Source organism: Pelodiscus sinensis, chromosome 2 (genome assembly GCF_049634645.1).
Source record: "Pelodiscus sinensis isolate JC-2024 chromosome 2, ASM4963464v1, whole genome shotgun sequence".
Classification (NCBI taxonomy): Eukaryota; Metazoa; Chordata; order Testudines; family Trionychidae; genus Pelodiscus; species Pelodiscus sinensis.
The window spans coordinates 168,716,258-168,740,339 of record NC_134712.1 but is presented as its reverse complement, the minus strand read 5'-3'; the positions used below and the strand labels follow the sequence as shown (position 1 = coordinate 168,740,339).

General features: G+C 43.0%; 1 protein-coding gene across 2 annotated transcripts in view; it reads right to left on the bottom strand.

The window, feature by feature from the left end:
• The window catches only part of ELMO1 (engulfment and cell motility 1), a 449,588-nt gene that overhangs the window by 363,268 nt on the left and 62,238 nt on the right, over positions 1-24,082 (bottom strand). For both annotated transcript variants that reach the window (XM_075921743.1, XM_075921744.1), the window contains exon 2: positions 2,966-3,116. In XM_075921743.1, the coding sequence (XP_075777858.1) occupies positions 2,966-3,043 (78 nt within the window). In that variant the 5' untranslated portion in view covers positions 3,044-3,116. The remainder of the gene's footprint in view (positions 1-2,965; positions 3,117-24,082) is intronic.

The window sequence follows — 24,082 nt, the reverse complement described above, 5'->3', positions numbered from 1 at the left end:
TTTCTGTAGCTGCACCATTCTCTCTCTTCATACACACATAACTAACTTTCTCTGGGAACAACATTTCAAACAATAGATGTTATGCATAAAGGAAAGAGATAGAGGAGGTGTCTTTGTTGCAGAGGGCATGGCAAGGGATTTTGGTTTACATAACTCTTATTTTAAAAAAGTTAGTATTTTCCAACAAATAAATACAAAGATTAAAAAGCTTATGACCTGATTTACAGACATGCCACCACTGACTTAATGCAAGTGGTGGGTGCACAGACCCTCTAAGAATCAGGCTGCTCTTATTTTGACCAATTTCCCAATGTCTTTTTTGTTGCAAATGCCAACAGACACTTGCCTGATAGCCCAATGGTGACAAAAACTAGCATGAAACTGATCACAAAGAATACAGAATTTAGGACCCCTCTTCCACAAAATATTTTCAGCATGTACTTACATAAAGGACACTACTGACATGTTTGGATGCATCAGGACCTACGTACACTGGGGATAATTTTCAAGGGTTTTCTTTTGTATGAAATACTATTTACTGAAATAAATAATTATCTGCTTCTCAGGTTGCGATATTCTGCACAGGTAACAGCCTGCATGATTCATCTATGAGGATCCACATATGTTACGAAAAACACCACTTTAAATATTAACTAATATAGCTGCCAATATATGATCTCAGTTAAGTCCAACACATAAATGATGCCATTCACATAACATTTATACGTGAGAAAATTTTATTCCACATACATTTCCACAAAAGGTTTTCACGCCATAAGTTTAATATAGGTACCTCTCTAAATGCTGCCTTTAAAAGAGTTTGTTTATGTTACTAGACCCATTTAACTCTCCCCTCCTTCACCCCCAAATGCATGGAAATATTTTCCTACTAAGACGACATGTTGGGATGGTAAAACCCTGCCAGGTAAACGTTTGAACCCTGGGGTGGCACTGACCCAGGGCAGAGACTTTTGGGGTGTTGGACTTTTGGGGACCTTGGGTGATTTGTGGCTGGGGGGTGGGTCTTTGCTGATGTCCGGTTTATGAATCTGAGTTGTGGTGTTTTCCCACTTTGATGCTGATGTTGGTTATTTTGTGTTATTAAAGATTTGCTGCTATACCAAGGCTCTGTGCTTGTGAGAGGGGAAGAATTGCCTCTTTGAGACACCCAGGGGTGTGTGTAAGATTTCCCAGGTCACTGGGTGGTGGCTCGAGCTGGCGTTGTATTATGTTGTTAGGAGGAGACTCCTAGATATTGAACCCGGCCCTTGCTGCATTTAACTTGTTCTGGCAGAAGAGTTACATGAATAAGACACAAGAAGTCATTCTTCCACTCTACTCTGCGCTGGTTAGGCCTCAGTTGGAGTATGGTGTCCTGTTCTGGGCACCACATTTCAAAAAGGATGTGGAGAAATTGGAGAGGGTCCAGAGAAGAGCAACAAGAATGATTAAAGGTCTAGAGAACGTGACCTATGAAGGAAGGCTGAAAGAATTGGGTTTGTTTAGTTTAGAAAAGAGAAGACTGAGGTGGGACATAATAGCCGTTTTCAGGTATCTAAAAGGGTGTCATAAGGAGGAGGGAGAAAACTTGTTCATTTTGGCTTCTGAGGATAGAACAAGAAGCAATGGGCTTAAACTGCAGCAAGGGAGGTTTAGGTTGGACATTAGGAAAAAGTTCCTAACTGTCAGGGTAGTCACACACTGGAATAAATTTTAGAATCTCCAGCTGTGGAGATATTTAAGAGTAGGTTAGATAAATGTCTATCAGGGATGGTCTAGACAGTATTTGGTCCTGCCATGAGGGCAGGAGACTGACTCGATGACCTCTTGAGGTCCCTTCCAGTCCTAGTATTCTATGATTCTATGATTCAAAGCAGTTTGCATTACGATATAAGCACCATGATTAGAAAATTTACAGATTGGAAAACAGGCATGGAGAAGTTAAATGGGTCACACAATGACAAAGAATGTTTATTATCAGGTGTAAGAGAGGCAAACAGACAAATGTATTAAAGCACCAAATTGAGTAATACAGTAAGATTACACACATTCCATATACACTCTGGCTACCTCTACGTTGGGAAGATTTTGTGCAAATACTCTTTAACTCGAGAGTTTTTGCATTAGAGTATTTGCGCAAGAGCACATCTACACTGGCATGTGCTTTTGCGCAAGAGATGTGCTTTTGCGCAAAAGCATCCGTACCAGTGTAGACGCTCTCTTGCGCAAGAAAGCTCCGATGGCCATTTTAACCATCGGGCTTTCTTGCGCAAGAAATTCATGTTGCCTGTCTACACTGGCCTCTTTCACAAGAACACTTGTGCAAGAGGGCTTATTCCTGAGCGGGAGCGTCATAGGGTGTGTCTAGACTACAGAGTTTTGTCGACAAAAGTGGACTTTTGTTGACAAAACTATACCTGCGTCTACACTACCGCTGAGTTCTGTCGACATAACGTCGACAGAACTCAGCAGTTTTGTCGACGCTGGTAAACCTCATTTTATGAGGCATAACACCTTTTGTCGACAGAGTTCTGTTGACAGAAGGTGTTATTGCATGTAGGGTTGTGTCTAGACTACAGGGTTTTGTCGACAAAGCAGCTTGCTTTGTCGACAGAACTGAATGTGTCTAGACGCTCTTTGTCGACAGAAGTTTTGTCGACAGATACTGTCGACAAAACTTCTGTCAACAAAAGCCTGTACTCTAGACATACCCATAGTTCTTGCACAAGAAGCACTGATTTCTTACATTAGAACGTAAGTGTTCTCGTGCAAGAACTCGCAGCCAGTGTAGACAGGCAGCAAGTTTTTGCGCAAAATTGGCTGCTTTTGCGCAAAATCTTGCCAATGTAGACACAGCCTTCGTATATGAATCCATGCTGTTAAATGTACAGGTGCATCTAAGTAAACATATATGTGTACACTCTAAAATATAAATACATATTTATACATATAAACAGGCACTTACTTGATCAATTTCCATCAACTTGGGGAAGGCACCCGGCCATTCTATAGCCACTTTTACTATATCAGCAGGAGGCGGCATTGTAGATGCCGCTGTTCTTCAAAGCCAGTAAAACTAGATACTAAATAGTGCAGAGAGTCACTTTCATTCACACCTGCAGAGAGAGAAAGAAAAATACAGCACAGTTCAGCCAGAATTATAATGCTGCTTTCATTTTGCATGTATTGCCTGGCTCAGCAGGTGCATGGAAACATGTTTGTGTGTGAGAGAGTGTGAATATACATGTACCAAAAACATAAATATAGAACAATGCCGCGGCACTCTGTACAGCTAGCCAGCCTTTTAGAAAGATGGCTGAAGCACTGGAATGTACTGTGAATAACAGTCAAGCATTAGACAGTTTGAAATAGAGGAACTATTTTTAAATGTTACGGTTAGTAAAAAGCTACAAACTACAAGAGGCTGAACATAGCATTTCACTTCTGGAGACGGAAGGAGCCTGACTAAATTTCTGTTAGAACTTGCACACAGCTCTTCAAAAAGAGATTGCCCAGGAAGTTATGGCCAGGAAACACTGTTTCTCTTAACTATAGCAATGATCTACTGTGTGTTCACAAATAGATCACTGCACTATAGCAACCAGGATGTCAGGAGGAAGGCAGAATGCACAGCATCCCCCCACCAACAAAATCACATCTTTCACCAGATTCAAGAGACGCGTGCACAGAAATGCCTTTCTATAATACAGACTTGAAGCTTGAATTTGCTACTATGTATGAATGTAAATAGCATATATTTATACCATATTGGCAGATTTACCCGTTGTTGCTCGGGTCCGGAATTCCATCAAGCACATTTTGTTTCTTCATCCCTATAAACTCTTATCATTCACTAACACCCCTAAGAAGTCTAGGTATGCCTGAGGACAGAAGTCTAGTCTCCCGACTGTCAGTCCTGGCTTTCATCCCAAAAAAAAAGAAAAAGAAAAAGAAGTTCTTTCACATGAGAGAACTAGGGGTCAAATGTGAGTGCAAGGTCACCTAATCAGCAAGAAAATTAAAAGAGTTAAGGATTCAAAACTAGGGATGTCCACATATAGTTGACTACATGGTTAATCAATAAGCCTGTAGGTTAATCCTATCAACTACATGCACTCCCCGCTGTATCAGAGTCAGTGGAGGGTAGGGAGAGGCAGGAGTCAATGCTCAGGGGATGCTGGCTAAAAAGCGGGTCCCATGCCCCCCTCTTCCTCTAAACCTCCTCCACCAAGGAACCTGGCACCAACAGCAGGGGCACCCCCTCTCCGCATGCACCAGTGATGGTGGAGGGAAGCACAGCGACACGGCTGTCATTTGCTCGGCCCACTACCTGGCAGCATTGCTCCGCTTCCCACTGGTGAATACAAGGGGCTGGTGCCATCCCTCTCCCGAGTGATGCAACCAGGAGTTGGGGGAGCGGACCCACATTACTCTTCTTCCACCAGCAGCAGTGGGAGAATGCAAGGTGAGCCTGACCCAGGCTGCCAGCATCACCATCCTCTCCTCCCTTCATTCCCCAGGCTGCCCAGAGACTTTGACTCCTTGCATCTCACCCACAGTGTTTGGGAGGGGTCACATGCCCCCTCTCTCATCCCCATGTGTCACCCCTGGATACTATGACAGCAATGTGTTATGTGTAGTGAGTTAGTCAGGCCTAGTAGGAGTTGCTGACACATTAGTGAACACTTCATTGGAGAGGACCAATGGACTCCCAGGGTACGTCTAGACTACACGCTTCTTTCGAAAGAGATTGTCTAGACAGCCACAATTTTTTCGAAAAAGCGGATCGCTTTTCCGAAAGAGAGCACCCAGGCAATCTGGATGCTCTCTTTCAAAAAAGCTCTGTTTGCGGTCAAGAATGCTTTTTCAAAAGAGCTCTTTTGAAAAAAGGCATTCTTCCTTGTAAAATGAGGTTTACCACTGTCAAAAAAATTGCCACGTTCTTTCTATTTAATTTCAAAAGAATGTGGTGGCAGTCTAGACGCAGGTGAAGTTTTTTTAAAAAAACCCTGTAGTCTAGACATAGCTCCAATGTCATAACTGTTACATCTACATTAAAAGTGTAACAGCGACACAGCTGCACCAATGCAGCTGCACCACTATAGCATTTCTTGGGAACAAGCTCTAAGTCGATAGAGGAGAGATTTCCCATCAGTGTAATTACTCTACTTCCCACAAGAGGCCCTAGCTCTGCCGGTAGGAGAAGCTCTCTCACCCACACCGCGATGTCTACACCAGTGCTTATGTCAGTAAAACTTGCATCTCTCAGGGGTGTGGATTAAAAATTAAACCAAAATAAAGTTTACTATAGACAACATCAAAATGCCTTCCATATTTTTGATGAATATGAATCACGTGGAGCTGGATAAGTCCCAAAAAGGTTTCCTTGACATTGCTCCAGAAATGCGTTGGTGCAGCCAGCTGAAGAAATGGGACTCCACTGAGTTGCCAGTTGTGGTTGGACATATTTCTGAAGGTTTTATCATATAACAGTCTTTAATGCCAGGATAATTCTGGAGAGGAGGCAACCTTATTCTTCATGTAGCTCTCTAATAGCCGGTAAGACAGTGCCGAGAGGAGTCACACCAAACTACAACAAACCTGCCAGTTATAAAGTGTGCCCTGCTCCTGGGATCTTACATAACAACATCTTGTCAAATCTAATCAGTTTCCTCTGCTGAACTCAGGAGGCCAGCCCAGGCGAACAAAAACTAAGTGGCAAGTTAAGCTGAAAGTCCCCCAGGGACCAATTCTGATTAACAATTTTAGAAAGATAATCCAACACTAGATTAATATCCCCAAGAGAGTTAGTTCTGGATTTAAACTGCATGCCTGAACGGCCAATTCTGAGGAGCTGTAATATTCTTTACCACCTCTCACAGAAGGCAAAATAGTGCATTGCAGCCAGAGCATTGGATTTAAACTTCTGTACATACAAAGGCTTTCCTGCTGCTCCCTTTGCTTTGGTTATACATTCAGTGTGATTTACCTCTGAAATTGACACAACATCCACCGTCCCAACAAACCCAAGCCCACAACTCTCACAGATGATTTGACACGGGGCAAGACAAAAACCAATTCGGGATTAAAGTTGCAGCAGCTGAGAGTGCAGGGCATTTATCTCTGTTAAAGTGCCTACCGAGAGACTTTCCATCCTTTCTCTGCCTTCACTCTGAGGACTAGCATTCTAATATAGCTTCTCATAAGGTCGGATCCAACACATATCAATGGAAAGATTCTGAGTAGGGATGTAAAATCTTGTTCGGTCAACTAACCAGTTAAGCATTACATTTAACCACTTAACCACTTAAATGGGATCCCCCCAGCGATGCCTACTGGTTAACAGATTAAATCCCTAATTCCCAGTAGTCTTCAAAGGGAGTTGGATCAGACCTGCAGTGTGCAGAATAGGCCATTTCTTTGGCATCACATTGACAGGTCCATGCCAATAATCCACAGTTAGCCTAGATGTATACTATTAATCATAACAAGAAGGACCTGAGGTCCTCTGTGTGTTTAAAAAATACTGCTTCTTCCACTATTTGTGTTTCAGGAGGGACTCACATGAAAAGAAGTTGAATGTTATGTACAAGGGGAGGGGGAGAATTTCTATAGCCAAAGAGTCTGTTTTGGAGAGATTGAGAAAGATGTGTTAGACATCACTGGGCTGCTTTTCTTCATCCCACCCCCATGCACACACAGCACTGTGACTTTCCCACATTACTACATAGCTCCCTTCTGTGGAGGATACGTGTTATGGGGCGTTTATACCACACTAGCTTGGAAAGTGTTAATGAGGCACAGAAGGGGCAAAATAACCAGAGAGGGAGGGAGGATTAGGCTTTATAAATAATCAAGGATCAAGAGCCCCTGAACAAGAGCCTCTTGACCCTGAGGGAAGGTGAAAGGAAAAAAAGCCAATGGAAGGAAGAGTTAAAACACAGCCGGGAAAGAGCAGCACGGTTAGAGACTGTCAGACCTGAGTGTAGGGTCCATGGGCTGCACCCTGGGGCTACATATACACTGCAACGCTATTACGGGATACCTTAGAATGCCGAAATAACTAACTCGCATCTTAACAGCAAACCCGTTATTTTGGGCTCACTATTCCAACGTCCTCGTAAACCTCATTCCATGAGGAGTAAGGTGTTTCAGAATAACGTGTTCTTTTGCAATACGATACACAATTTGTGTAGCTCAAATTTGGTATCTTATTTTAAGCTACAGTGCAGTATAGACGTAGCCCCTAGTAGCCGGCAGGCCTGGGTTCCAATACCACTCACTGGGAAGTGGCACAGGATTGTTGGACAGGTCAGCCAATGAGCAGGTAGAAGAATGTTGATACCTCGGAAGGGAGAACTGTATACTGACCTAGTCGGTGGACTAAGTCACAAAGAAAAAGCACTCAAAGTACCCTAGAGAGTCAGGGGAGCTATGAAGTGAGTGAACAACAGAAGAAGGCACTAGACTACACAAGAGCTAATGCATAGCCTCAGCCATGAGAGAACCCTGTTACAATACGTTTTATAGGCATGCTTTTAGAAAGACATTCAGTCCTAAGCTAGAGACAAAGGAAGGTTTCAAAGTGTGATTTAAAAGTGACTTACAAAAGACGTGATAATAGATTGGCACATAATTTTGCAGCAGGTGTGTGTGTGGGGGGGGACACTGCTTGTTTTTGTTTAGCTGTTATGTATGAAGAAGTCCTGACAGGTTGGGGACCAGAGAAAAGAAAATTACCACAACCCCCTTTTTAAACATTGCAATTCATGTCCTTTCTGCCCTGTGTTTCTTGGACTACTGTGTGGGTGTGTAAACTACAGAACTTTGAGTACGGGTAAAAAACTATAGCACCTCTGTATCTATCACTGACGCAACCATAAAAGGAGAACTCATTCATAATTCAACAAGAATGTCAATAAACTGGAGAAGGGTTGGAGAAGTGCCATGGAAATTATTATAGAATTAGAAAACAGGATTTACAGTAATGGACTAAAAAAGCGTCATCTGTTTGTCTTAACAGTGAGAAGGCTAAGGGATGACTTGATCATGGTGTAGGCTGATTCTCAATTACAGTAAGGGCCTCTTTACGGCACTCAAGCACACTAAAGAAACTTGAGTATATAACTAAGAATTACACCAACTGCATGGAGTAAACGGTTGAGGGTGTACATGAATAATACGTCAGTGAGGTAGGGTGGAGCAAGTCCATAGGGAGCTTCACAAATCAGGAAGGCAATTTTGAATGGGATTCAAAGATGAGTCAGAAGTCAGTGGAAACAACAAAATGGTGGGAGTATACAGGGTGAATCTAGACTACATTAGACTTTCGAAAGAGGATATGCAAATTCCGCGGGAATTTGCATATCTTCTTTCAAGCTCACTTTCGAAAGTGAAAGTAATTAAGATGCGGTTTGGTCGGCAAACCCTCCCGTTTGTTGACAAGCTGCTTTTCCTTAAAAAATGAGGTTTACGCGGTTTGTCGACGAACGGGAGGGTTCGCCGACAAAACCGCGTCTTAATTACTTTCACTTTCGAAAGTGCCGCTTTCAAAAGTGAGCTAGAAAGAAGATATGCAAATTCCCATGGAATTTGCATATCCTCTTTTGAAAGTCTAGTGTAATCTAGATACGCCCATACAGTCCCACTTTCTGGCACAAGTACATCTAGCTGTAGCACATGGGACTCCCTGAAATTTAGAGTGACTAGGGATTTAGGAGGAGTACATAAAAAGGAGAAGCTTCTCCAGTCAAGATGATAACTGTTCAAATTGAATTACTTCACTTGAGCAGAGGCTGTTATCAAGTTAAGGATGATTTTGGCTGTATTCCAGTGATAAGACACTTGAGATGGAAAAGATGATGATAAAGGTCAGCTACAATTGCAAAATTTTTGCCAGAAGTAAAGTTAGGGAGTGGTGTCAGAGACGTAGTACAAAGAGCACTCTTTACACTGGTGGAGTCTCTGAAGCATTCAGCAGAAGTTATAACACAGGCAGGAGCTGCCCGTCAGTAGAGAGAGAGAGAGATGGGAAACAGATCACAGAGCGTGGGAGTCAAAGAAGGTATCAGAGTTAGGTGACAGCATGACACCGACATAATGTCTCAAGTAAAAAAAGAAAAGCAATCACCTATCCTGCAAGGAAAAAGTTATATGGAGGAGAGAGATAAGTACAGAGCCAGAGGCACTCTGTAGTGTACAATAGGAGAGGCAGATCTATATCATTCACCAGAAATAAAAGAAAAGAGGGATTGGGTAGAGTTAGAATCCTAACTGGAGACACCACCTTGCATGTTTAAAAGTCTCAAGAGGAGACTGCATGTTAGTCTGTAACTTTAAAAAGGAGTAGTCCTGTAGCCCCTTAAAATAATATCATGAGCTTTCAAGGGCAAAATATCTGGGGAAGCAGGTTTTGCCCATGAAAGCTTATGATCCTATATATTTCTTGTTAGCCTCTAAGGTGCTACAGGACTAATTGTTGAAGATACCACCCTCTTTCTTCAGGCACTCAGGAAGGAGAGAGAGAGAGTGATCCTGTTGCCAAGAGTAGAAAAAGTTTCTGTGACCTAGGGGTATGTCTAAACAGCAACATTATTTTGAAATAACTACCTTATTTCAAAATAACTTAGTCTGAGTCTACACAGCAGGCAGTTATTTTGAAATAATGTTGGAATACTATCAAGCTGGAGGACCTCTTACTCCCACTCCTGTAACCCTCATTGTACAAGGAGTAAGGGAAGTTGGAGGAAGAGTGCTCTATTTCGAAATACGTGCTGTGTGTAGATGCTCCCAATTTTGAAATAAGCTATTTCAAAATAAAATAAGTAACTGACATAGCTCAATTTGCGTAGCTTATTTCAGGTTAAGCTCTGCTATGTAGACACATCTCTAGACTATGACATCAACAGCCATTTTACAGTATTGCACAATATCTTACACCTGACATCAGGAAGGCTATGTTTGTGACAGTGATGTGAAGGACTTAGTTGACTAGCTAACGAGCAAATGCTTATTGGATAGTTGCTAGTCAACTAGTTGCTTCCCTCCCCTTGCTGCTTCTATTAAAAAGAGGAGGGATATATCAAAGTGGCAGTGCCGCACGGAGCCTAGGGCCAGACTCCGGGCTCCCCGTGCGTTGCCGCTTTGAAATGCTGCGTGCAACCCGGGGCCAGCTGGGGTGTCCCCAGGCTGCATGCATCGTTTCAAAGAGGCAGCGCCACGTGGAGCCTGGGATCAGTTGGGGACTCCTGCCGCTGACCCGAGGCTTCATGCGGCGCTGCTGCTTTGAAACGCCGTGTGGAACCAGACGCTGAGTTCCCCGTGGCGTTTTAAAGTGGCAGCACCGCATGAAGCCTGGGGTCAGCGGGGCAGTCCCCAGCTGACCCCTGCGCACCACACCAACAGTCTAGGGCTGTTGCTACACTTCAAAGGCAGAGGCACCCTAGACTAGTCAAACAGTTGATAAAAAATGCATTGACTATTCGATTAGTCAATTACTCGTAATTTAACATCCCTAATTAGTGAAGGTATATTTGCCAGTGTTGCAGATTAATATCCATTACTGACATTAGTTCATCAAACAGCAACTAACACTCTCAAAACCAAAAGATCATAGAAATAGAGGGCTCAATAGGATCTGAAGGGGGTCACCTTGCCTACTCCCCTAAGCTAAGGCAGGACCAAGAATACCTAGACATGTGTTCCTGACTCCTCTGAGATCAGTTTGGTCATTCTGAGTAGGTCTTCAGTGCAACTGAGAATGCAACTCCCAGGCCAGCTAGGCAGACTCACACTACTGGGGCTTGAGCTAAATGTGTTAAAAATAGCAGTGTAGACATTGTGGCTTGAGCTCCAGCCTAAACTGCAGTTTTCATGCAGTTATTTTTAGCACGCTAGGTCAAGCTGTGCTAGCTTAAACCCATCTAGCTGTACTAGGAGGCAAATTTACAGCTACAGAGGGACATACCCTTTTGCAACTAGTAAAGCTAAAAACATAATTTCTTGTTCTAATCACTTAATAAAACACTAATGCAGGCCAGTGTCAATAAACATACAATACTGATTATGTGTTCAAATAGGACCACCTGCTCCTAAGCACTTGGTGACTTTGGAGGTTCTGAGTGAAAGAGCTTCAGCAAAACAAAAAGAGGAACTCTCAGTGGAATATGTAGCAAGGACAGCACAAAAGACAACCTGACAGTCCATGCTTAGTAAACATTTAACACAAACTGGGTTAAAAGGCTGCATCTTTTTACAGATCTATGTCCCAAATGAAAGACCCCTTCCCATCCTGAGACAATGGCTCTAAACAAAGTCATGTCCCTAAAAAAATCTTGGCCTGTCCTCAATTCTAGGATACTATTCCTCTTCATACCCACAAACCTCTAGGGGTGAGACGTTATCCAGCAAACAGCCCTCTCCGCAGTAATGTGGCTGCTGGAGGCTACTCAAGAACAACACAGCCTGTACCCTTCCCGGGTGACATCAAGGAAAGATTATCCACTCAAGAAGGCTGCCGCCTTTAATAACAGCTTAGACTGTGAGACTTCAGAGGTTAGAGTCAAAACCATCTCTTGCATGATAAAATTCTGTATGATTCACCCAAGTCAGGAGTGCAGGTCAATAGTTCACTGTGTGGTTTCCTCATTTTTATTTTAAACTATCCACAATATTACTAATCTTGATTGGCTTAGGGGGAAAAGCGATGTAGTCCCTGCACTACTCGGTGCCTCAGTTTCCCTTGTCTAGACAAAGACAAAATGATACTGCCTTCCTTGCGAAGCGTTTTGAAATCTATGGGTGAAAATCTTTATATGTAGCTAAGTATTATTATGATTACTCCTGTTTCATCCATGACTATTTTCTGATAAAACAGAAACTGTCAGCATACAATTTCTGGTTTTGCTTGTTATCTATTTTCTGCCTTTCTAAGAGTTATAATTACAAGCATTCCCCACACTCCAATAACCACTAATAGGGAGCAACTGATGAGGGCATAGCTGTGTTTCCCTGTCTCCAAAAATGGCTGAGGTTTCTCCTCCAGCGTCTCAGGAAATATGGTTAGTTTTGCCAAGAGGGCTCAAAACACTAGGTTTCCAAACCAAGGAACCACCCAGTCCTCTCCCCGTGCCCCTCTCAAAAGTACTGAGGCTTAGACTGTGCCAGCACATTATTCTGCAGAGTTACTTGAGGCAATTTCCCTCTCAGAAGCCAGAACGATCAGTCATTGATTGCTAGTACAATTCAACTTGGATCAAAACAATAAATTAATCCCAGCCAGCTCTTGTTCTAGGATACCTTTATATAGAATACAACAAACAATGTGTCAATGATTTAGTCTATTATTCTCTTGATTTCAAGTAGGGTTATGATCAAATATTTTCCCTGTCTAGAATTTAAAACACACTGTACAGGACATGCAGCCCACCACAGGGAGCAGGGAAGTGACTGCTACTGAGCTATTATGAGATGTATGTGCTTCTAAATTGCTGAGAAATAGTAAAAAATTCTAGCCCTAAGATTACTGAATGTTAATATTTTAACATATACGAGCCTGGACTCATTGGTTAAATGCACCTTTCCCCCCTTGCTGCCTCTGCATCGAAGTCGGGGAGGGTAGCGGGAGCGGCTACGTGTGGAGAGCTGGCCTTTAAGCTGGCTCCCAACTTCCACGGGGCTGCCTCCCCACACAAGCTGCCTCCCACAGAGACAGCAGCATGCAGGTGGTGGAAGGGTAGGTGGGAGCCAGTACACTTGGAAAGCCAGCTCCCTGTGAGTACTAGCTCCAGCTGAGCTGCCTGCCTCTCCCTTCCTCCCCTCCCTGAGAACACTGGCTCCCGCCTGCTGCCCTACACGTAAACATGTAACTGCTAAAAAAATTCAGTGGTTACATGTATACACAAATACACATTTTTCATAGCCCTATAACGAGTAGGCCTCTTTATTTTTATTTCACCGGAGGCAAATAAAAGGAACAACATGTGCAAGGCTGCTTAATAATGTATGACTATACAGATGCACCCTATATAAGCCTACACCTACCTCAAGCTTGTCAGCTCTCTTTGCAACAAAATCTTAGTGTTGTTACACAATTTTACTATACTGGTATGAGGAAATAAGTAGATAAAGCATAAAAACATGCTTACGCTTAGCAGCATTACCAGCACTTCAGTTACTTGCTGGTCTCTTAGAAGACATTTAGGGGCAATTTAGAGCTAAATAACAGTACAGGACACAGAGCGAGGACTGGTCGTGGGCACACCACAGTAAGTGAACACCCAACCAGAGGTGCACAGCTCCAGCAAGAGCTGGCTGAGTTATGGCAAAAGCCAGCAGGGAGCTATTTAAAGAGCTTGCAGGAATCTGGGTTGCAATAGCCAGTGCCTATGAGAAATTTTAATTTACTTTCACCACTGCAGCCAACTAACTATAATCATGCCAGACCACTGATGTTGCTGGACCAGAAAGTGCCAGACTAGAGAGGTTCAATCTGTAATTAGATCAAACAGCAAAGACTAGAGTATTTTGATAAAGTCTTTGGATATTTTGAATTCCTTAATGATTGCTAAGGTTGTATTCTGAAAAGGTAACATTTTGTCAAGTTGCTTGGGAGCCAAATAATTATTTATAATTCTTGGTTTCTGATCTTAGCTTTCCCCATTCAAGTTTTGCTATCGAATGCAAAGGACATCGCTCTTTGCCTATCACCTCTCTCAGAAGGTTCACACAGCGAGAAGCATTTCAATTGCCTTTCAAAATGAAGTTGTCATATGAAGTGCACATTTCTGAGCTTCATAGGGAGCTAGTAGCAGCTTTTTGAAAAATGGTGTAATTTGGGTCAAAATGGGTCAAAGGTGCAACATGCTGAATTCTGAACCAGTCCACATCATATTTCAGTACTGGTTTAACATCGGATCTCTACTGGTCAAACAATAACTGTTGTTTGGTTAGCTATTAAACAATTTGGAAAAGGACAGAAAAAAACTCTTTGCAACCTCCAGAAGTGAGCACCCTTTAAAATAAATGAAGTCACCTTGCAGCAAAATGGTAGCTCTCAAACTTGAATTTGCTTTTATTTTACATACCCCAAAACACTTAACTACTATTCACAATTTGCACATGGAATGCATGAGAGTTTTCACAAAGCTGCAGTGTTCCCTACTAGAACAATACAGGGGGAGCCTGTACGGCACCCTCAGGACCTGACTAGTGTCAACTAGGGATGTGAAAAGTTAGCCAGTTAACAGGTGATGCTTACTGGTTCTGGTGAACAGTGGCTGCTCCAGTCCCGTGGGGCCCACTGTTAACAAGGGTTGCTCCATCTGGGGTGGAGCAGCGCCTGCTTGCAGTGAGAAAGCTGCTCCAGCGCAGTGGCGGGCAGGAGAAAAAGGAGGAGGCAGCTGGGCTAGACTGGCTTCCCCACTTGACCCCCCCTTTAATCTGTTAACGGATTAAACAATATGCTTATCGGGATAACCAATTAAATGGGATTTTACATCTCTAGTGCAAAACCAGAGAATTTGCTGAACCGCAGGAGGTCCATTGTTTTTTTCCTGCTCTGGGCATAAGAAAGGGGAGAAAGTAAAATAAGGGGGAGAAAGAGGCAGTCTGAAACTACATTTACATCTCCCAAATTCTGGACTAGGCAGTAGACTTCGCTGGCCCCAAGGCTACTCTAAGTCCATTAGTAATAAACAGCTAGAGAGCAATGCACAGCAGGCAGACCTCCTTCCATGCCTGTCCTAGTCATTACTGAGGGACTGTGAGAAAGCCCAATAGAGGTTTATTACAGGAACTCCATGAGGGGAAGGAAATGCTCCTGTGACAGAGGATTTCTGCAGGAGATGCTCCTGGGGCATTTGTAGTCCCTGTGCAACACCAGAACAGGTGCAGTCTAGGACAGAATCTGGTCCTCCATTTTGAATTTTTTTAAATGTGCAGTACTGTATTTGTGAAACATATAAACACCTTAAAGTGCATAGTGTATTGCAATCCCATTTACTCTGAACACGTACAATCATGCAAATGCATTCAATGCCAAGCGTAGGATAAACTGAGGAACAGTGAGAAGTTACGTGTTGGCAAGTGACAGGTCTATCACTTTCCTTACTGTAACAAAGTCATCGGTGTTTTCCTTCTATCTGGCCTGATGCAGTTTCTTATTTTCATGTGTCTCATACAATTATTCATCGCATTACCAGCATATTGCTAAAAACAGACAACTATGTTTGCTCACCAAGTGATAAGGCAAAAAACAAGTGAAAACAGACCACATGCCCATCAACCTTCAAGCTTCCATCTCCCCACAACACTGATGCCAAGAACAAATGTAGAGCATCCTCAGTAATGTACATGGCTGAACTCTATCTAAATAGATAGGAAGTTGGACCAGTGCTTATAATTTTGGCCTGGGATTTGGAGAGACTTGTATTCTGTTTCCTAACCTGACACAGGCTTGCTGCGTCACCTCGAATAAGTCAAATAGCCTCTCTGTGCCTCAGACCCAATCTGCAAAATGGAAATAGTAGCACTGGCCAACCTTGCCAACATGTTGTGAGGGTAAATATATGAAAGATGGTGACTTGTTCAGATATTACAATGATGGGGGACAGGTAAGAACATAAATTAGATTTTTCAAAAGAGGACAGCCCATGTACTCGGTAGTGCATTCGCTGGGGACACATGACATGAGTACTATGCAATACTTTGATGGAGCTTAATGTATTCATTGTGTTCTATAGAACCCTCTCTAAAGTCCTATGGCAGAGATGGGGAACCCACAGAAAAAAATCAGTCGGGTGCCACACACAAACGAGAAGCAAAAAAACAAAACAAAAAAACAAAACAAAAAATCCTCACAGCTCTCACTGACCTGCCCCTCCCTCCAAAGTGAGCAGAGGGGGAGGGAAAAAACACCTCTCACAAATGTGACCCCCAACTAAGAAGGAAAAAAATACACTCACCTCAAGCACCAGCCCTGGGTGGAGGTGCTGAAGCTCAGGGCTTACCCCCAGGGCTGGATTAACTCTTCTGGGAGCCCAGGGTTGGTGAATTTTGCAGGGCCAAAAATGAGTTCAATGTGCAGAAGAATGCTGCCAGGGAGTGAGGTCTGGGTGGGAGGGGGTTCACAAATGGTCTGGAAGTGGAAATGTGGGGTCCTGGAAGGTGCATAAGCAGGCTGCGGGTGTGGGGTCTGGGCAAGGGTTGGAGGCACCTACCTGGTGCAGCTGCCCAGCTGAGAAAGTGTCCATCTTCCTGTATCTCGCTATAAAGGGGGAGATCAACAGATGCTCAAGTTTGATACACATGATAGAATCCCAGGACTGGACGAGACCTCAGGACAGCAGGTCATCGAGTCCAGCCCCCTATTGAAAGTAAAGGCAGCAACTAGAATTTGCTTCATGAGAAGAACTCTAGCTGAGCCAGAATGGTCTGCATTTTTTCCTCTGAAGACTATGCTACACTAGTCATGTATTGGGAAAGATTTTTAGTCATAGTCAGCAAGCAGGCTTTTGGATGGAGGGAGAGCAGCTATAACAATGTTTTGTTGCTGCATTTTCTGTCTATTTTAATATTTCCAGAGGGGTAGCTATGTTAGTCTGTAACTTTAAAAAAGAGTAGTCTGTGGCACCTTAGGGCACATCTACAGTGCAGGGCAAAATTAGAATTAAGCTACGCAACTTCAGCTACGTCAATTGCAAAGCTGAAGTCAAAATAGCTTAATTCGGCTTCTGGCGCTGTCTACTCAGCAGAAAGTCTGAGGAAGAGCACTCTTCCCATAATCCTCGCAAAATGAGGGTTACAGGAGTCAGAGTAAGAAGTCCTCCAACTTGCCGTTATTTCAAAATAATGGCTTGCTGTATAGACATGCTCTTTGTTATTTTGGAATAATGTCAGTTATTCCGAAATAACACTGCTGTGTAGACATACCCCGAGAGACTAACAAAGGTATAGGATCATGAGCTTTTGTGGGTTAAACCTCATCTGATGAACTGGGATTTACTCATGAATGCTCATAATCCTATACTTTTGTTAGTCTCTAAGGTGTCACGTGGTTACTCATTTTTAATATTTCCAATTGCAATTATTCCCCATTAAATGATGTTCCTATGGTTTGTAAGTTTAATTTTCATCAGAGCATGTGGTGAATGTGTATAGGGTTTTTTTTTTTTTTTTTTGACACCTGAAGCCACAAAATCATAGGGAAAGAGACCTCAGGAGGTCATTGAGTCCACGCCTCTTCTAAAAGCAGGACAAAATCACCTCAGCCAGGGCTTTGTTGAGCCGAGACATTAAAAGTTCTAGGGATGGAGATTCCACCACCTCCCTAGGTAACCTATTCCAGTGCTTCATCAGCCTTCTACTGAAAACAGTTTTTCCTTATATCCAACCTACACAGCCCACACAGCAACCTGAGACCATTGCTCTTCATTCTGTCATCTGACACTACTGAAAACAGACTGTCTCTCCATCCTCTCTGGAATCCCCCTTCAAGTAGTTGAAGGCTGCTATCAAATCCCTCTCACTCTTTTCTTTGTAGACAAAGTAAACCCAAATCCCTCAGCCTTTCCTCATAATTCATGTGTTCCAGCCCCCTAATCATTTTTGTTGCCCTTCACAGGACACTCTCTCCAATGTGTCCACATCCTTTCTGTAATGGAGTCAACCCAGAATTGGATGCAGTACTCCAGATATGGCCTCACTAGTGCTTAATAAAGGGGAATAATCACTTCCCTAGATCTGCTAGCAATGCTCCTACTAATGCACCCCAATATGCCATTAGCTTTCTTGGCTACGAGGGTAAGCTGTGGACTCATATCCAGCTTCTCATCCACTGTAATCCTTAGGTCTGTTTCTGCAGAACAAATAAAAGGACTAATCTTCCAAATCAAGAGGTGGAAGCCCTATCACTGGAGTTGTTCCAGATTAGATCGAAAAAGCACTGAGAATGCACTGTAGGGAACCAGTCTGGATTCTCTAATTTTTGATGGTTCTTCAAATAAACTGTTTCTCACCACCTCGAGAGTATCTGAGGCCTAGGAAGATGAATGCTGAACCAGTCAAAATTCCAATGTTCTATCATGATCCAGCAGGCAACTGTCATTTCCCAAGTAGCTATATTCTTTGGTCTACTTTAGTTTAGGCTTTAATTGGTATGGGCAGCCTTGTAAATTATAGTTTGGTTACTGAACACTGACCTCAGATAAACTCTCACTTAAAAAACAAACAAAAACCTTGTCCCCTAGCTCTTCAACTCAACAGACATTATTGGCGACTGCCTAATCTTCAGCACTGCATATTTAACAGCAGACCAGTACCTTTCCTACACCAAATGATCTCTTATTTATAGACTGAAATTAGTGCATGCTGCTGCTATCCCCACTCTTTCACTTTCAGTTTTTTAATGTATTGTAGTGGAAATACAGGCATTGGATCAGACAGCCACATGGCAGGAAAGATTTTCTGTTGCTTTCAAAACAGAAATACCACAAAGCCCAAAACGTAACAGTAAAAAAAAAAAAAAAAAAAATGACAGAAACATTTTCTTATATTAGCTTACCAAGAAAATTGATCCATGTTTCTTGCAAGGGAATGCATCTGTTCATAACAAACTGAAATAATGACTGCTAGATTACTCCTTTCATTAAAACTACTTCCGTAGTTTTCTTGGTTCAATTCTTTTAAATTGTTAAAAAGGAAACACACACACCTCTAGCCAAGCCGGGCACAGTTCATTATACCACAGGCAGAGTCAACATTTTTAAATCTTTGTACTAATGAAAATCCACCCTGCTGGAGATTGGAGGTTACTTCCAGCTCTCAACAGAAAACCATAAACCCTTGATGAGCACATTGTCTCTGAACGACTGTGTGTGATGATGCATGCGGCACAGCCATTAACAAAAACGGTGCATGTTGGGAAAGGGAGAAATCACAAAGCTCTATTATTAGGTTGGGTAAGTCTACATGTTCATTTTAAAGTTGCAAAAAAGAAATATAAAAGCCAATAATGACACTAATAAAAGCTGCTTTCAAGATTTTTATATTAAATCTTATATAATGCTTGATTTGACCTGTATCTGTTTAAAAAAAGGAATTGAACTGGCAATGTATATATTTAAAGATAAATGGTTGGTAGGGGAAGAGTTAATTACTTGTGCTTAAAGATGCTATTTTTTTTCTGCTAGTCTACCTAGACAATGGCTTTCAGAAGGGATTAGTCCTTAGTGTGCTTTAATTGCTTTTGGTATTTAAAACAAAGGTTTTATAGAACCAAAGCCTTAGAAACACCAGCTATTGTAAAGAGTTTCATTGAATCTTTATTATGTTTCTTCCTTTTCTGGTAATTTCCAACAAACAACAAGTAAGTGAGTTAAGGGAGAACAGTCAATTTTTGTGTACTGGTTTTTACTTGTTTCATTACTGGATATTTACTATGTTCCTTTTAGCTAGCAATCCAGAAAAAAAAATTCAAATAAAATGTTGACCCTAAAACCGAACATGATTCTGTCTCCCTCTCCCTAGTTAACCTTCTTAATCTCTCCGCCACCATTTTTTCTCTCTTATTTTGTGCTCCCTGTCAGTTCCATCTCCCAGCACTTTTTCTCCAGCTCCATATTTTCCTCCCACTGTCCCACATTACAGAATAACTTTCTTCCTTTTCTACTGAGGGTGTACCTACAACCCCTACTTTTGCCCACCCAGGCCAGAGCCAGGCCCAGGAATATGCAAACAGTGCAAAGAAGCAAGATGTAACTGAAGAACTCAGCTGTCCATTATGTGATTCTCAGATCTAACAAACACTGGCATCAGCAACTGAAAGTTCATAAGCAGTTGGGACACAGAAGTTGAACATGTTATCTCTTAAATGGGTTAAAAAAAGGCAAGTTGCTTCCTTCGTGCAGCAGCTTCTTTCAGCAAATGTGATAAAAAGGAATGGTAAAAAGATCTGTATTGTTTTATTTTAAAATGTTGTTTGCATTTTCCTTTCCTTGCATGATCACATTCACAACAGCGTGTTTCCTGGTGTTCTCTAAGCAGGCAATTTTAGGTCATTGCTACTTCTGGGGAAGAGTTATCAAGCAGTCGGCAGGATTCCCCACTCCTCTCCCTCTTTCTCCTCCTTTCCCACCTCCACACACAGTGGTATTATCCCATATACAAACTTGTATGCCCTTACTCTTGGTTCTTTGAAGACATTACATTGCATTCCTCCTCTGTGAATGCAGAGAACTGCCCCCATTCTGCCAAAACCCCTTTCTTGTCACTGTGCCCAGACCTGGAGCAGGTAAGCAGAAGAAAGTGCAGTCTGCCACGACAAAGCTTCACTCTTTTAAATGGCTGCAAATTAATATGTATATTACACACACCACAGTATTATTATGCACATGCTTTTCAATGAAAATATAACCCCAAATGGAAATGCTTAAGTACCAGCGATAAAGGGACTGATTCATACGCCCAGAAAAATAAGTGGTGAACAATACATGCTCAGTACGAGTTAGGCTTTATCCCTTATTAAAATAAAGCCACGTGCTGATCTCTAACCCTCTTTGATTTATTAATGTTTTTGTTTTTCAAGATTATGAAAGTAATGTAGAAGAAAAGGCTTTAGAGAAAAACAATTTATCATCCATGTCCTATATTCCAGATATTAAAATATTCATCCATTTCTCTGTCCACAAAATATAACTATATAGTTGAAGGATCAAATAAGTATATTTTGAAGGTTGAAAGCAAAATTATCCTGCCACAGAAAATACAATACAACCTCCAAAACCTGAAGCACAAATCATTGCTTCTCTACACAGATAGATTGGCACATCAAGTGTCAGTCAACCAAAATTCCAACGGTCTGTGAAACAGATTAAAAAAAACCAACCTCAAACCGATAGGAACATTTTCTCTTAAAAGGTCAGAGAATTAGCAATTTTTCAGTCCTGCGTGTACAGGTCCGTGAATGGAGGAACAACCACAAACCTTAAAGTGTGATCTCTTATGTTATAAATTGTTTTCCGATGCCAGAGCCGTTCATTGAAATTCAGTGTGGATTAAGGTCACAAGGAGAATGGAGTCTTATCCTCTCAGCCTGCAAATATTTATTCTGCATAACAAAAATGTATCACCAATGTCCATTCTCTACTCAGGAAACTTAGCACTTGCCAACACTGAACACCCCTGCCCCAAGGTCTCACCCATGCCCCGCCTGTTCCAATACTCATTCCCTGCTAGCTCTATTTATCACCCCTTTTCCCCCTCCCCCGCATAGCTCTTCCCCACTCCCTTTCACAGGCTGGGGTAGGGGGCTGCAGGAGGGGGGAGGTTCTGTGGTCGGAGCAAGGATAAGCGATTCATGTGCAGGAAATGGCTCAGGGCTGGAACAGGGGGTTGAGGTGCGGGAGGTGTTTGTAGAACCAGGGCTGGACTGAGCCATTCCGGCGCCCCAGACAGGTTAATTCCACTCCGGGTTGGGGGAGGACGCATGCATGGCCCTCCCCCCGCCTGGCACATGGAGGAGGGCACACGGAGCTGGCAGCAGCAGGACTCACGTGCCCGACCCGGCCCAGTCCGGCAACTGCCACTGGTGTGCAGCCTGGGGCCACCCGGGGCGTCCGAGCCTGGCCGTGCAGGGCTCCACGGCCATGGGGGGGAAGGGCGCTGCTGGCCGGTGCTGCGGGGGTTAACGTGGCCCCTACCCCGGGTGGCCGCTGCAGGGTGGCCACTGGGAGCTGCTGCAGCCCGCGATCTGGAGCCGGGCGCATGCCCATGCCTTAATCCGGCCTGTGTAGAACACTGCACTGCAGACATGACTTAAGATCAAGAGCGGGTAAAGGGCTTCCGCGGGCCAGATCTGGCCCAGCAAGCAGGTTGATCCAGCCCGTGGAGGCCCTGCCGCTCCCCCACCCCCAAGCCAATTAGAGCCTGGGGGCAGGGGAGTGCGTGAAGCTTCCTCCCGCCCTGAGAACAGCACAAAGCACTTTGAAGAGCTGCACGCTGCTCGCAGGGTGGGAGGAGACGTCATGCGCTCCCCTGCCCCCAAGCCCTGATTGGCCTGGGGGCAGGAAGAGCACATGAAGTTTACTCCGTCCTCCCCCCACCCACCCTGGGAGGAGCGCACAGCACTTCAAAGCGCCATACGCTTGCACAGGGCAGGAACAGAGCGAGGGAAGCTCCATGCTCCTCGTAGGGTGGCAGAAGGCTTTGTGTGTTCCCCCAACCCCCAGGCCAATCAGGGCCTGGGGAGTGTATGAAGACTCTTCCCACCTTCCAGGGGCATAGGCGCCTAGTGGGGGGGCATAGGGGCTTCCCCCACCTCCCAGACCAATCATGGTCTGGGGGTGAGGAAGCCCAGAAGCATCCTGGCCCCTCTCCTTCCAGATTAGGCCACGCCCCTTCCTGGGAAGCCCGGGACCACTGCAAACATTTTTGCAGTGGCCCCCAGCCAAAAATTATTGCCCACCCCTGCTCAAAATACAGTTTACGTGTACAACTCAAGATAAAAATTCAGCATCTGGATTTTCAGAAAAATCTCCATGGGTGATGCACGAGCAAGAACAGAATCCATCTCACCTTCGGTGTTACAGTCATGCGGATTCCACGGTATACATGGAGGAAGTGACTTAAGTTGTCACTGAAGTAACCCTATGAGACTGCATGCACACACTGCAGGCCTGAAAAACCACCATTAGCAAAAGTCTCAAATGGAAATGAGATTGAAAAGGGAGGTTCAAAAGTACAAATTTAAAAACACCTCAATATTTAATCATATAAAATATACACAACCATTAAAAATACCATTATTCAGAAGTACTTCTCCCAATACACATCTACAGCAGAATACATTTTCAGGAACTTTGAGTTGCATATTTTACATCTGTTTTTGTACATCAGGTTTTCCACGTCTTACTCCTGGAAGAACAATTATAGTGTAATACCAAGCAATACTTTTACAGCAGCAAATTAAAGAGGCCTAATTCGTGGCCACAGCTGTGCCCTATTATCTCTACTGTTTCACTTTAATTCAGAACACAAACTCCATAATTCTTTAAATTGTTACATGTCTGTAAACCACAACAGCAATTAATTTTGCCTCTGCCAAGCTGTACCATTTTAAAAATCCCCACAACAGTGCTATGCGAAAGTTAAAAAAAACAAAACCAAAAACCAAAAACAGCCGCATCCAGCATTGTTTTTTATTTTAAAAAATAAAAAACAACAAAACAAAAAACAAATAGAGGATATTTTAAAATCTTCGTAGAAATCTTTAAAAAAAAGCATCAAAGCTGGTCACAAAAATCAAGTCTGAAAATGGATTCTAAGACCATAGAGTTCTGTTTAAAAAAGTAATCCCATCAATTCAGTGGTACTATTCAGATGAGAAGATTTTGCAGGATGACGTCTTAAATTAGTGAAACAAGAAAACAAAAACTAGCTTATTGATTTTACCACACATTTAAACTACTTTGTGCCATGAAAAAAATATTTGTGTTTCTTTCCTTCCCTGCCTTCCATTTTTTTCCCAAGACATTAGTCAATAGTTTGGACTTTGCTAATTGTCAGTTTCAGGAATGTATTCCTTTTTCCAACTTTTTTTTTAAGGGTTTGTAGTAAGTTCAAGAGATAGACAGGTGAACAATATTTTTGCTCTTTTTCTTTTTGGGTTTGTTTTTGGGTTTAGAGTCAAGAACAAATCTGGGTAAATGATTTTTCAATTTGGGAGCAGTTAAAATACTTGGGGGAAAAAAAAGTGGAACTCAGTGGGGTCGACAGATTCATCAGGCCCTGAGTCAAGGTGGGGAGGAGGTGGCTGGCTCTGTGCTCCCGGGAAGGGGCAAAGCGTTGGGCAGAAGGGGGTAGGCTGGAACTACCCTACCCCAGGCAGCACTAAGCACTGCCCAGAGTGGTTTTTTTTTTTTTTTTTTCAAATGAACTGAAAAATATCACTTAATTTACAACACTCAAATATTGATTGGAAAAAGTGAGTAGATTCTATAGCCTGGTCAGGGCACTTGCCTAGGGTGAGGGTGAGACGTTACATACTCATTATATAAATACTTCCAGTCCTTCTTCCAAAGTAGAACTG